The following is a 14978-nucleotide window of genomic DNA, read 5'->3' as shown; positions in this document are numbered from 1 at the left end:
GGGTCCAGGGCCAGTGGCTGGCAAAGGTGGGACATGAATCCGTCATACATTCCTCTTGGTCTCTCTGCTGCAGGAATAGGAGTGCCAGGGTGGGACGGGGGGACTGGGAGATCCACAAGTCACTCGGTGACACGAGGACTGACTTGAACCCATGCTGAGCAGGGAGACAATCCCCTAAACCTCTCCTTGGTACAGGATCCCTGCTGGCTCTTTGGAGCTGTATATATTAAGGGATTGGACCATTTCTCCAGTCCTCAGGAGTGGCCAATCTCGTTGGTTCCACTCCTGACAGGTGAGGATATGAGGCTCTAAGAGTCCTTTCCACCAAAAAAGGGGCAATTTCCAGCATGCACTCAGGACCCAGATTCCCAAGGAAACTAGGCCTCTCATCAGCACTGGTGCCCAGGTTGTGGACTGATACACTGGACTTTCTTTCCCCACCAATGTCCAGTCAGTAGAATGGGAGGTAGGAAAGTCAGGTACCTACTCTGTGGAGACATTGACGATGGTGGTCCGACCAAAGTGGCTATTCCTGTCTGAAAGAGAAGAAAGACGCCACTTTGAGAGGCTCCTTGGGTGTTGGTGGGGGAGGAGGTTGGAATTGAAGGCTCCTGAATAAATGGACGCCCAGGTCCTGAAGACACTTGCTACAATGTGCCCTTCCTTCCAGCTCTTCAGCTTCCAACAAAAACTCATCTTCCCAGTACTGCTGATTGGGGCTCTTGGGTGTCCGGTGAGACCATGTGTTCACAGGTGTCCCTAGGGCAGACGGTGCATAGCAGACACCCAGTAAATTCTAGCTAAAGGGACTGGCTGTCCAGCCATGGGTAGAAAGAAGGGATTAGCAACACCAGTCACCATCACAGCAAGAACCCAGAACTCCAGAAAATGGGACACCTCCTCAAACAGAGTACACCCTTCTGGCTAAGTATACTGTGTTGGTTCTGACACTTCCAGGTTTTGTGAGATGTGTCTAAGAATCCTGCATCACACCATCATTGCTCACACAGTAGCTCTTGGGATGAGAATCCGGAAAGACAGGAGACGGAAGTTATTAACACTGGTGGTGGAACCTGGTGCCCCAGACGATGTACTACACTGCATCTAGTAAGGTCTACATAAGGGTGGGGAGAAACAGGCAGAAATCTGAGGAATATAGAGCTGGTGGCCACCTGGACAGTGACAGTGCTACCACTCACTGTCTCATTGTTCAGTCCTCCTGCAGCCCTGTCTGTCCTATGACTCTAAGTGGAATACTGCAGCTGGTCTCAGAGCTCATGCTGTGTGTCAGGCACCATGCTAGGCACTAGTCATTATCTCCCAGTGCCCAAGACACTGAGGAAACCGAGGTCTGTAGAGGCTGACTTGTCCAATATGAAGTCAATTAATTTGTTAACTTGGGCAAAGATATTTTCTAGGGAGCAAATATGGGAAAAATTGTAGAGCCAAGATTTTTCTAACTTCAAAGCCCAGCCCTCACTCACAATGCTGTCTTGTAAGAGGATGCACCCCATCACAGTAAGTTAGGCACAAGTCCCAGGAGACTAGTATTGTGCTTATGCGCTATGTCCATCAGGGTGGCTACAGGGAGAAGCAGTGTTTAGGGACCTTTGCAGTGGGCCACGCGTCCTGGCCAGGTGCAGAGTAGGGATGTGAGAAAACAGTTCTAGACTGAAATGATGCTATGTGGCTGCCATGTGCCAATCTTCGGCCTCTGGGTGAAGGACCTGAAGTGTGGATTGTCTAGGTCACTTGACAGCTACCGTCCAGGGGAGGGATTAAAATCCAGATTTTCTGACCCCCAAGGCCCAAGTTCTGTCCCACCTCTCCAGCTGCCTCTTGGGTCTTGTAGTGCCAGGCCCCTGAACCCTGCCTACCCAGAACAGTTCCAGTGTAGTTGATGGGCAAAATGATGCCCAGGGAAGGGACGCAGAGGATGAGCACATAGATGATGAAATGATACTGGAACGTGAGATAGATGCGTGCGTCATCCCCACACTTGCTGATCAGATCCTGGTCCCTGGAAGAGACACAACAAGGACAGTTCTCAGGAGCCAGCATGGCCATGGCTAGGGGTGAGGGTAGAGGAGGGAAGGAAGATGGCCATGCCACCCCTAAGTTTTATTTATTTATGGAAACACTCCCCTTCCTCTCAAGGCCCCAGAAGTGCACGTCAGCATGCTTCACCGATACATGGAAGAGAAAGGCCACATTATGTGTGCACACATGGGAACTGGGTGCGCTGTCAATATCAGGCCTCAGTTATCCTTTCATTACTTCTGCTAGTACTCTGAGTACTTCCTAGGGGGCAGGAGCTGGGCAAAGCACTACTGATATGGAGATGCATCCTACATAAAGAGCTGTCTATTTGAATCCCTTAAATTAAAATGAGTAGGATGCTTCTTATTCATCTCTCCCCCAAACTTCTGACTTCTGTGATATGCCCTTCACTGTCAAAACCTCTCCCATCCTTCAAGATCCAGCTCAAAACTACATGTTCCTGAATGCCCCAGTTGGAATTCATTCTCTTTTTCCTGAGTGCCTTTGTTTAGCAAATTATAGCTCCCTCATTATGGATGGTATATAGAGTCGTATTGGCCTTTGTTTCTCCAAGTAGACTGGGTGGCAGTTATTTTGCAAAAGAACCACACTAACACCCCTGCTCAAGCCCCACATACATGTGGCCTGCAAGAAGCAGTGGGGCTGGACCCCAAAGCAGGTGTCACCAGGCAAGAGCAGTCTGAAGGGCAGGCAGGGCAGGGTGGATAAGAGCCCAGGATCATGCAGGCCTCTGAGCACATGCAGGGCTGAGGTGTGTGCACGTGTGTGTGTGTGTACACACACGTGTGAGTGTGCATGCGTGTGCAGGCACCAAAGGCAGAGACTTCTGCTAAGGCTCAGCTAAAGCATTGGCCAGTATTGGGGAATCAGGAGAAAGCAGGTGTGTTGAGGCCTGCGTCGTGGCCAAGTTGAGTTTTGAACTACAGAAAGCCTGAAGAGGAGGTGGACAGAGATGTTCCCCTGTAACCCAGGTGCAGAGAGGAAGTCCGCCCTTCCGCCCCATGAGTTTGCTCCCTCCGGACAAATATGATCAAGTTATGTGCACAGAAATCAAGCAAACAGCATGCAGAAAGGATTTCTTTTCCTGGTGTGCAGTTCAGACTCAGGTTTATACACATGGGAGTAATGGTTCCACTATTATGCGCGCTCCTTCCCTGCACACTGTGGCAGGGGTGGCCCGGGTGAGAAACTACATCCAGTTCCCGTTCACCAGCTGTAACTCTGGGAAGCACTGTCTGCCTGCATGGGGTGAGGCAGGAGGCGGCGTGGGGTGGAGGTGTGGGGGTACGGCTCCAGGGAATCATCCCAGGAGAGGCTGGTCCTTCTCACAAGAGACTCCGCCCCTCCATGACCTCACTGTCACAGGCTCACAGAGCACAGGCACTTACTTCATGGTTAGGCTGTTGAAGAACCAGGAACAGAAGCCCTGGGGAGAGAGGAGAGGAACCGTGAGACCAACCAAGGTGCCTGGCTGCCTCACCCAGCTTTGGGGACCCACAGTTGTAGGTGGGCCAGGCAGCTGTGGCAGTGTTCAGCAGGGGCCTGAGGCCTGTTGTGGAGTCAGGGAGGGTGCTGAGGGAGATGTCTCCCTGGAAGTGAGTGGATGCCCCTGCCATCCTGATACAGGAAATGGGGTTCACTAGGTAGGTGGCTGCACACACTCTCTTCTCCTCTTTCCCCTGCCCACAGGAAGGAACTGGCCACTGGTTCCAGGAGCCAGCTCAGCTGATGAGAACCAATGACAGCCGTCAGCTCCCTGGACCTCGCTCGGTCCTTGTCCTCCCCATTCTCACCAGCTGAGGGCAATGAATGACAGCTGTCGTGACTTGCTCCAGCCACTCCGGTGAGAACCAGGCCCTGCTGAGGCCCCCAGCAGGTGTAGAGGCCACCTCCTTGCACTTCCTGTTCTAGTTGAACTTCTACCCTCTGTACTGTGCCATAATTTCTCTTAGATATTTAAAAATAAAATAATCCTTTTGTCATTGTAAAGAAAGGAAGACAGACCACAGTTTGTGTCTAAAAGTGACCCGTGTACCACCTTGAGGTGCTGCTGTGCTCCCTCCTTCGGAGGCCTCTGGCAGACCAAGCAGCTTGCCTGAGGCGTCGCACTTGGGGTGGGGCAGGGCCAGGCCAGGAGAGATGGCAAAGGAAGGAATATGGTTCTGTGTATTAATCTCCTGCTACAGATGTGTATCAGATGCTAATTACGCGACAGGCTGGACTGGGGACTGGGACACGGTGATGAGCACGTCAAACTCTGCCCACTCACACCAGGAGACACAGACATAGGGACCGATGGAGCCGGTGAGGGGTCAGTAGAGGTAGGGCTCAAGGTATTCAAGGAAAGGAACATTTTTTCCTTGCATTCATAACAAAAGAATCTGGATCGGGCCAGCTGCCAAGTCTCCCAGGGAATCAGTGCCTGAGCTGAAATCTGAACCAAGTGTGGAGTAACTCAGAGAGGCCACTGGGGGTGGGGGAGAGAAGAGCTTGGGAAAAGCCCTGTGGTGGGAAGGAGGTGGCACTGTAGAGGACCCCAAAGGCGACCAAGGTGGCTGGGGATGGGGAATTGAGTAGAGGGAAGTAGACTGGACCAGGGACAAGAGATCCAACCACCAGGCCATGGCACAGCATCTGCAATTTGTTGCAAGAGCATTAGGAAGACACGTAGGAGCATCAGGAAGGTTTACGCAGGGGAAGCTGTGTCCCCACTTATGGGATGGCTCTGGATGCCAGTGGAAAGTGGATGGGGTAGGGGCAAGTGTGGCCCTATAGGGATGACTTAGAGCTGCTTCCGTCACCAAAGCGAGAAACTGATAGAGGCCAGGAAAGGGGCAGGGAGACAGGACGGAGAGAAACAAAACTGGAGGGTAAAGGCAGCACAGCTCGGTACTGAATGGGCCACGCGCCGGGGCCGGCACAGGAGCAAGAAGGGTGGCCAGTGAGTGGGAAGGGCTCGAGACCAGGGACCTAGGGAAGAGGGGCGTGGAAGGTCCCGCAGAGTGTTCTGGACATCGTGACTCCAAGATGCGTTTGTGATATCCATGTGGAGTGATTCTGAAGGCTACTGGGCAGAGGGCCTGGAGCCCAGGGACAGGCTTAGTTGGAGGTAGCAGCGTAGCGATGGCAAATGAAGTTGTGAATGTGTCACTGCCCGGAAGAGACAGTGGACGGTGAGAGTGAAGAGGCCTGGGATCAGCAGAGGGACTCGGCATGGAGAGGAGCCTGCAAAGCAGACAGAGACGGGAGAAAGAAACCTGGAGAAAATGTCACAAAGCAAAGGGGAGCGCCTGCTGGAGGACAGTCGAGGTCAGACATGTTTGAGAGATGGGTAAGACGAGGCTGAAGAAAGCCTACTGGCTTTGGTGGCAGGGGAACACCAGTGGCCGTGGAGTGAGATGCGTGAACGCCGCACTGGAGCAGGCTGGAGAGCGGAGGTGAGTGGCAAGCACAGACCACCGTCAGGCGGCTGTGAGGGGTGGGGGCAGTGTGGGCCGTGACGGGGCACAGGATGTTCTCGGCCCTTCCCGTCATTGCATTCCAGTCCCCACTCGAGTGTTGTCTGCTGTCCAGGGCCATCCCGATCACCACCTATAATGCGGCACACCGTCAAGTGCCTTCCCTGCCCTATTTGCTTTTCCCTCACACACTCATCCCCATCCTGAATGCATCTGTCTGGTCATCTCCGTAAGCCGGGAAGAACATGCCACAAGGCAGGACCTGGTCCCCTGTGCTTAGTGCCCGTCCTCAGTTCCCAGGGCTGCCGCAGGTGCTCCAGCCTAGTCTGGGTAGAGGACCCGAAGTTCACAGGAAGGTGAAGGGAGCAGAACACAGTGCTCCGTGGGGCAGGGCATGAGGGTGAAGAAGCCCTGCCCGATGGCAGAACCTTCCAGGTGAAACAGAAGGTGAGTCCTTGGCTCCAAGGGAGGGGTGGGAGCAGGGCAGCCTGGGAACTGTTGGGAGGGTTGGAGATTTGAGAAAAGGAGAAAAATTCATTTAAAAAAATCTAAGATATTCTAACTAGCTAAGACTCACTTGGCACCCTAGGAGGCAGATACGGCTAATGTCTCCCCACTCAGATGGGGAACCGGTGCCTGGGGAGGCTGAGGAATTTGCCCGAGGTCACACTGCCAGAAGTAGCAGAGACTGGCTGATGACAAGCCTCTGCCCAAGCCTTGTTCTTTCTTGTGCCCACCACGATCGCCTGCCCAGGACCAGGGTCCCACAGGGTGCCAGGCACTGCCAGCACTCACCTTGTCCCTGCGTTCCATCTCCAGGGAAATCTCCGAGGGAGACGACTTCTCGCTCTGCTCCCCATAGATCAGCGAGGTCAAGCTGCCAGCCAGGAAGGGTGGCAGGGGACAGAAAAGGAGAGAGTGCTTCAGATGCCTGTGCTGCTCCCCTGCCATGCCCTGGGCTGAGGACTGGGGTGGCTACTGCCCAGCAGCCACAGCTCCTTTGCTGGACATGAAGCTTTCAGTACAGATGGCATCACCTCGGCTGCCTGGTGCCCAGCGCATCTTTGGAGTGCAGTCTCTGAGACCAGAGAAAAATGTGGTCTCACACCCAGAGATGGCTGCCCCCAAATGCCCTTCCTGCAGGGAAGGCAGAGCAGGGGCAGTGACGGGGGACGGGATGTCACCTTGCTGCAGCTCGGGCACCGCACAGCCACATCCTGGCCACAGCTCCACCACCCAACCCCGACCTGCTCACCTGTCATTGTGGATCAGCAGGGCCAGGCGCCCATAGTCCCACGCGGCTTTCCGGAGGAAGGAGTAAAGCAAAAGGACAAACTGCAAGCCAAAAAAGCAACATGGATTACAGAGTTCACCAATGCCTTCCCCTGGGCCACCCCTGGCTTTCTATGAGAGGTCCCTGAAGTCCCCAGGGTGCTCCCCCACCTAACGGTGAGCTCTGTCAGGGAAGGAGAATCCCTTTAACTCTGTACTCGCAGCCCCAGAAGCTTCCTGGCACACAGCGATGCTCAGAGTTTGCCAAATGAGGGAGCCAGTGTTGTTCAGAGCGATGAGAAGAAGGCCCCAGGGAAACACTAACAGGGGAAAGTGAAGGGATCCCAAGGGTACTGGCCAGATGGACTTTGGGGACTGGTGCAAAGAAGAGAACCTCAAGGATTCAGCCTGCTCCTCTAGCACCTTCTGCCCCGGGTCCACCCACCTGGGCCACCCCGGGCAGGACTGGCATTCAGGTCATTTGCATCACTGTGGCGGGAGTCCATTTGGATAACCACAGCCCCTAGCGTGTCTCTTGTGACAGCTCAGCAGCCCACCCTGGCTGAGACCTTACCGTGCATCCCCACAGCACCCAGCACTCACCACCCACAAGACAATGTTGAGGAACAGCACGGTGGGGATGCCCCCGAAGGGCTGTCCCTGGAGGACGGTGTTCCGGGACTGGAAGCACTCATCCACGGTCATGTTGAGTATCTGTGACTCTGGGCTCAGCCCCTCCGGTGTGACGGACATCCTGGGAGCCTCCCTAGTGGGCAGAGGGGTCTCCAGGTCAGACTTGAGGACTGCTCCACACTCTGCAAGACACAGAAGCCTGCTCAGGCGCTGGGGAATGAGCACTGAGAGCATCTACCAGGTAGGGCCTGGGGCACATCAGACCTAGGGGCCAGAGCCAGGCTTGGAGCTGTCTTGTGAGGACAGGAGGGCCAGCCCATAAGGTGACACTGTGACAGCAGCTGCCTCAAACCTGGGTCTGTGAGGACAGACAGCTCAGGTTCCCTAGGAGAGTTCTTATTTTATACCATTTGATCCCTTCTAAAAAGAGAGTTGCAAAATGCACATCCAAATGGGTCTTCCTATTGCTCTCCTTTTCTTGTATAGAAATCAACAAATCTCACAAAGGTGGCTCACACCCCAGAACGGAAAAGTTCAGATTGGAAGGCAGAACCACTTCGCTCACAGAACACCCATGCCAACGGGACTCCCTGGTGATCAGCTGTGCTCTACAATTCTCTGATCCTGACTCTGGGCAAAGCAAGAGTCCCGGAGGTTGCAGAGTGCCTGCCACTGAGCAGTGACTCAGTAAATGGCCCTGGAGCCAGGTGGACCAGCACCTGTCCTTGGACCTGAGCCTTCTCTGAGGCTGGGCACCCTGGTAAGCCTCGAATGCAGAGCTATGGTCATGGGCATCATTTTTCAGGCATGAATAAGAGTGGGAAGAGTGGGTGAAAACTGCAGGCAACTGGGAGCTGCTTGAATGGATCTGCAAAGTTGCTCTGAACTCCCAGGAGCTTTTAACTGGCTCCAGACCTTGCATTCCCCTTGTCTCTTCACTCCCATTGAAGGAGGCTCATTCCCTCATTCAGACACATGGTGAGCAGCTGCTTTGTGCCAGACAGATCCTGGTGATACATCGGTGAACACGGCAAATAAAAAGCCCTCCCTCGTGAGACTCCAATAAGCAGCAGCACGTGGGGAGAAGACCTGCAGAGCTCAACAAAGCCCTCACTAAGAAGGCGACACTGACCAGGGACTTGCAGGAGAGAAGGCGCAAACCCTGTAGGCACAGAAAGCTTGCTCCCAGCACAAACACAGTCCCAGATGCCAGTGGCCCAGTGTGGTGGGCAAGGGTGGGGAGTGAACAGGCCCTGAGGCTACACAGCAGAAGGAAGGTATGGGGAAGGGTTTGAGCCAGAGGGCATGACATGATTCAGGTCTTAAAAGGATCATTTTGCAATAATAATAAAAATTGGGAAAGGGGATCTAGAGACAGAGGGAGGGATTGGTGGGGAGCAGAAGGGGAATAAAAAGAATCAAGACACATTAAGTGCATGTACCTACTCCCTATAATGAATGTAAACTACATGTATTGCAAACATGTATTAATAAAATTAAAAGTCTTAAAAAAGAGATCACTTTGATTGAGACTAGAGGGGTTGGGGGAGGGTCCAACAAGCAGAGAGAAGCAAAGAGGGCTGTGGGGATGCAGTGGGGTTGGGCTGGCAGCACTGGAGGGGGAGGAAGTGGCTGGACCCTGACATGGTGCCCACAAGATTCGCTAACAGATTGGATGGGAATGTGAAAGAATGACAGGAGTCAGCTAAGCGACTGGAAGAAGAGTTACTGTGCTCAGATGGGAGAGAGAAGAGCGGGGAGGAAACGGGAGGGGTGGTGGGTGGCCAGGGGCTCAGGTGGACACATGAGGGAGAGGCAGAGTGGGCAGCTGGACAGGAAGTGTTTAGCTCACGAGGGAGACCAGGACATAAATGTGAGACAAAAGTCACCAGCATCGAGGTCTCTTTAAGGCAAAGGACCAGAGTGCTAAAGGAGGGTGGTCAGCGGGGAGAAAGGAGGCTCAGGGTGGGAGCCAGTGGCCAGGGAGCAGTAGAGAACAGCAGCAAAGAAGAGCAGCGGAATGCCTAGGCTGACACCCATTGGCCCAAGCCAGAGGTCAGGTGGAAGGAGAAGAGCCTGGAAGTTGCACAGAGGAGCAGGAAAGCTGGCTCTCACTGGAGCAAGAAGAGAGTCTTTCCATGTTCCAAGTGCCGGTTACAGTTTTTGAGTCTGAAGGAGGAAGTAGAGCAGAAAAGCAAAGATCATCAAACATTGAAAAAGCCAGAGCCACTGGAAGGGTTGCCTCCCAGAACAAAGGTTATTATTCAAACTTCAGTTCACCCATCAAGAGGTACAGAATCTATTATTGTGAGCAACATTGACTTTTGCCTGTCACCTGTAAAAACTAAAAAGAGGAAGAACTCTAGATATTCTGGACTCCTTTGCAGCCAGGGTTCTGGCTAAATATATGTTTTACACACTTCCATGGATTCTGAAAGGCAGATATAAGACCAGATCATCTGTATATCATGACTGATGCTAGCGTGGTGTCAGATTTTACAGTGACATCTCTAGCTCCCTACTCTAAAGAAGCAGTTCAGAAATCTTCATGCCCTTTCTTCACTCAAACCCCTGTACAAAAGTAAACACTACTCTGCTCTTTATCATCAGAGATTAATTTTTACTGTTTTTGAACTTTAAATAAATGTGTTAAATCACTTGAATTAAATGGAATCAAACAATAAAAAAGAAAGACGTCTCTGCAGCCCAAGGCCAGGGGTGTTGGGGGAGACACAGGACCCATCTGCAAAGCAGGTCCGGGGGAGTCTCCCACTCCAGCTCCCAGCAAGAGGGGGCAGGCTCGAGAGCTGGCATTTCCATGCATTATGGGCTCCAAGTCCCTGGATCCCAGCTCTAACTCACTGGCCCAGGGACCTTGAGCAAGGAATTTATCTCCATGACTCACTCCACTCCTCTATCGGTGGTGATAGCCACTGATGCCCTCTTCCCAGGGCTGGGTGACGGAGCTAAGACTAAGCAGGCACATGAAACAATGCCTGGAGCACAGGAAGCGGCACGGGAACAGTGGTACACGGAGAAAGGCATGTGGAGTCCCAGGGACATGGCACCGTTGCTCTCCGGAGTTGGGGAGGGTTGGGCAGTGGGGATGGAGAAGGGAATGAAGACAAAAGGATTAGAGAATGGGTGATAAGAGGTGGCCAGGGAGCCTGGGCCTCTTAGGATCACTTACAAAAATAGGGGAAGAGGGTCTAAAGAGATTGGTGCTGAAAAAGGAAGAATACAAGAACTGCCCACATTCCTGTCATGGGATTAGTGTCCAACAGGAACAGGGAGTCTCACACCTACCTTTTTAACTCACCGTTTGTTTTGTTTGTTTGTTTTTTTGCTTCCTTATTGTTCCCCGGAGGCTGCCTAGGGTTTCACTATCTCTACCCCAGGTCGCTGATGAGCTAACTCCCTAATGTATTTGACTGAACATAGTGCCTCTGAGCAGGAAGGCTGCCAGAGAGAGCATCACAGTACGGTACTAGTAAAGGCGATGGCGGTTCTTTCTAGGTTGGGTGGAGCAGGCGGCTGAGGTCAGTTACGGCCGGAAGCTACAGTTCTGCTGGTGCCCACTAGGGGGAGTCCGCACCACAGCAGGTGGTGATGGAAGGTGCGGGGAGAAGCCGCAGGTCTAAAGGGCCAAGGAGCCTTTTCCTACCCGAATCAGATTTCCAGGGAAGGCCAAGTCAGGACTGGGGGCTCCACTCAGCTACAGGGCTGCTATGAAAGAACAAAGGCAGGGCAGAGACTTAGGGGCCCAGGACCCCCTGTCTGGAAGCTTCATCTCCCTCAAAGCCCCTTTCCTCAGTTTAGGCTCAGGTGCACATCCTTTACCGTGTGTGTGTGTGTGTGTGTGTGTGTGTGTGTGTGTGTGTGTGTGTGTATGTTGCAGTTTCTCCCAGTCTGCTGCCTGTCTTTTCTTTTTCTTGATGCTGTCTTTTGAAGAGCAAACGTTTTGAATTTGATGGCATGACCTCCAAGATGTGACCTCTGAGATGTGACAGTGCAGGGGTGAGGACCACACAATGAGGGAACCATGTGGCGAGGGAACCATATTGACAATGACCCAGACTGAGCACAGCATCTGGGGAACACGCAGTGAACAGTCACGACTGGAGAGTAGGATGGGTCACTGGTCCATCCATCCACCCACACAACAAGAACTCTGCAGGGAGCTCACAGCTTTGGGATTTGGGGAGAGGGGTGCTGTTGGCCCAGGCTACCATGCTGCCTGGAAGGCCCAGCCTCTAAGCAGAGGGGGAGTCTGTCTGGCAGGTTGGCTGGGTGCAGGGTTTCTGCTTCACCTGACTGCTGGCCCGCAGGACAGATGCGGGAAGGAGAGAAGAGGACCTCTCCCTCTCCCTCTCCCACCTCGCCACCCTCCTCAGCAGTCTCAGGCAGCAGGCAGAGACAGTAATGAGGGAAGCTGTTGCCGTGGAAACTCAGAGCAGCACCCAGCTTGTCCCTGCACCTTGAGCCCTGCTTTCTTTCTGGATGGAGAGCTAGCTCGTTTTCTGGGAGGAGAGTGCTGGGGATGGAACCCAGAACCTCACACATACTCAGCAAGTGCTCTACCAACAAGTTACATCCCCAGGCCTTTTGACTTTGAACAGGGTCTTGCTAAGCTGCCCAGACTGGCCTAGAACTTGTAATCCTCCTGCCTCAGCCTCCCAAGCAGCTGGATTACAGGTGTGTACCTGCAGCTAGCTCTTGGTGTGAAGGAGGGAGGCAGGAAGCCTGGATGTTGGCTCGCTGGAGACACAAGCATGAGCACTGGAAAGGATCCAGTCTGAAACTTGAGGGGCTAGAGGAGCATAGGGCAGGGGCACCACCCTGGCCTGGAGCAGTGGGCGGCAGGAAATGTGACTCCATGGGCATCCATTTCACAGCAGAGGACAAAGAGGCTGTCGGGGTAGTGCAGAGAGCTGAGCTGTCTCAAGTCAGATCCACCTTGGCTAGCTGCGTGACCATGGGCAGTGACTTCACCTCTCTGAGCCTTAGATCCCATATCTGGAAAATGGGAGTCAATAATGGCACTGGCTCATACGGTTACTGTGCAAATGAAGCCTTCTGCACAATGCCGGGGAAACACCTGAGTGCCCAGTGTTAGCCAGTGGACCACCCCAGGCCCCCTCCTTTGCTATTCTGGGGCAGGTAAGAGGAGAGAGGTGGGGACTGTGCCCTGTCTCTCAAAGTGCAGCTGATGGGCAGTCATGGCCTCTGTTCTTTCTGTGCATGAGAAGCAAATGTCAGTCTTGGTTTGGACCCAAGGAGGGGCAGGGGAGAGGGTGTGAATGCCAGCTGGTGAACCAGGCATTGTGGCACATCCCAAAATCCCAGTACCTTTAGAGGCTGAGGCAGAGAGACCAAAAGTTTGGGCCCAACCTGGGCAACTTAGTGACTCAGCAAGACCCTGTCTCAAAATATAAATGAATAAATAAATAGCTAAGATTTACTGAGGACCTACTGTGGACTAAAGAGTTTCCATTTGTGCACTTGTTCATTTAATCCTCACAAGTACCCCAGGGCACCAGAATCATCCCTTGATGAAGGAGAAAATTAAGGCCCAGAGAAGTTAAACCACAGCTGAGGTCATGGCTCGTAAGTAGCAGAACTTGCCCTCAAACCCTGGTCTTTCATAAGTCTCAGCCTCCTGCCTCCTGAACCTCTGCCAGGCTGCCAGTGCTGGGCAAGGGCAGAGGGAGAGGGTGACCTGTGCGAGCCCTAGTCCAAGGACAAGGCCTTCCTGGCCTTTCAGAGTAACATGTGTAAGCAGTGACCAGGCCAGGGATTCGGGCTGCATCTCCCAGCACTGCCCAGGGCCCAGTCGGCTCCACCACCCTCAGGAGTTCACAGGAACTGACCTGTGAGGCCTGCATTTTGGTTCAGATGAAAGGATTATTATAATCACAGGCTTTGCTCCAGGAGAAAATGCTGCAGGTTGGAGCCACCCTCCTCTCCTCCCGACCTCACCCCCCAGTAACACACAAAGCCTCAGCTCCGGCCTCCCCCCACCCCACCATCTGGCCTTCTTAGTCTCTTCAATAATGCATTGTCATCTTTCTGTTAAAAACAGGAAAGATTATCTCCCTTGCTTCTGGACTTAACAGACTGGAGTCGCTGGCCATAGGCCTCCCTCCTACCCTGTCCTCTTCTTGATCTCCACTTCCTCCCTTTCCAGGAAGTCAGCTCAGTGGCTTCCATTCACTCTCACTGCTAAGGGGCCAGTACTTGGGGAAGAGAGGGAGGGGCATTGTAGAATGAGGGGTTTTGGTTCATGGCCATCCACACCTGCCTTGTCAGCTGCCCTGGAGTCCTCTCCTAAGGAGCAGCGACCCCTTCCCTGCTCCAGCCTGGCCTCGATCACCTCAGACCTTCACAACCCAGGATGGTTTCTCAACTTTACACGTGGAGACGTGAGTCTACAGCAGGCTGAGACCTGCCTAGGGCTGGGGAAAGGGTGGCTCTGGGATGAGAATTTGGGTTTTCTGACTCCCCATCAGAGTTCTCAGTGACGTCTCAGGCTGGGAGTGGCACTGAATCTGCTGCAAGGTGCTTAGTAGCTCCAGATACTTACTGCTACCTCCCCATGTTAAGAGTAAGAATCTGTGGTCACTTCTTGTGTTCAGCCGAGATAGAGGACCACCAGCTTAAGATTCCTTATCTGCATCTAGATAAGGAGTTCTTGAAGACCCCAAAAGTTTCCTGCCTCTCCTTAAACAGAGAGAGGATGGGGAGGTTCGGGGATAAACAAAGATAGCTTGGTATCTCATAAATCATGTTCCAGTGGCCCAGCTCAGGGCCCCGCCCCTTCCCATCTCCCCTCCCCTTCCTGCTGGCCCAGGGTCTGTGGAGAGGTGGCTCACACCCCCTCTTCACTAGGATCTCCCACTCTGGCTCTTTTCCCATTGTCTCAGATCTCAGAGGCCCGACCCAGTCACTTCTGTGTGCGGTACCAAGCCTGCCCTCCGTTCTCTGCCTGCCAAGTGCCCCACAGCTGAACTCCTCCCCTTACAGAGCTCCAGCCACTTCCTCGAAGCTCAGCTAGAGCCTTGGTCTCATTAACATCTACGATCCAGCTCACATATCTTACTCCCTGGGGCCTTCCTTCGGGTAATGGCCCTGACCTGCACCTTGTCCCCACCCTCTTTACACAGTTGGTCTTTGTAACCAATGCCTGCCGCTGTCCTTTCATTTTTCCACACACAGGAGCAGTTTCCCAACAAATCTATGGTATCTTTGCTAGTGGGGTCATTTTTGGGTGGGGAGTATTGGGGCTCGAATTCAGGACCTTGCGCTTGCGAGGCAGGTGCAGCACCACTGAGCTAAATCCTCAGCCCAGCCATTTTTTTTCTTATGCATTCCATGGTTCTCCCCATATGACCAGCATGCAGTCAGTCTTAGTGAAAGACAGATGGCCCTTTGCCCAGAGCCACCCTCAGGGGCAGGAAAGGATAAAAGTGATTTGCACACATTTGCAGAGCATGCACGGAGTATACTCCACCTGAGTCCTGAGTTTTGCACATGATTGGTTTCCAAGTCTCCCTC

General features: G+C 53.3%; 1 protein-coding gene across 19 annotated transcripts in view; it reads right to left on the bottom strand.

Moving 5' to 3' along the window:
* The window catches only part of Tmem63c (transmembrane protein 63C), a 95706-nt gene that overhangs the window by 23904 nt on the left and 56824 nt on the right, over nt 1-14978 (bottom strand). For 11 of the 19 annotated variants that reach the window (XM_013067097.3, XM_004837138.4, XM_087195121.1 and 8 more), the window contains 6 exons: nt 7395-7606; nt 6775-6854; nt 6315-6396; nt 3450-3487; nt 1878-2020; nt 488-536 (listed from right to left, as the gene is read on the bottom strand). In XM_013067097.3, coding sequence (XP_012922551.2) covers nt 488-536; nt 1878-2020; nt 3450-3487; nt 6315-6396; nt 6775-6854; nt 7395-7544 — 542 coding nt within the window. In that variant the 5' untranslated portion in view covers nt 7545-7606. Of the gene's footprint in view, nt 1-483; nt 537-1877; nt 2021-3449; nt 3488-6314; nt 6397-6774; nt 6855-7394; nt 7607-10730; nt 10988-14978 lie in introns of those variants that run through there. The other 8 variants (XM_021245915.2, XM_021245912.2, XM_021245910.2 and 5 more) reach the window with 6 other exon arrangements.

This window comes from Heterocephalus glaber, unplaced genomic scaffold (genome assembly GCF_053883595.1).
Source record: "Heterocephalus glaber isolate CG9 unplaced genomic scaffold, H.glaber_assembly_v1.0 deba00001608, whole genome shotgun sequence".
NCBI classification, from domain to species: Eukaryota; Metazoa; Chordata; class Mammalia; order Rodentia; family Bathyergidae; genus Heterocephalus; species Heterocephalus glaber.
This window is presented reverse-complemented; position numbering and strand designations above follow the sequence as displayed.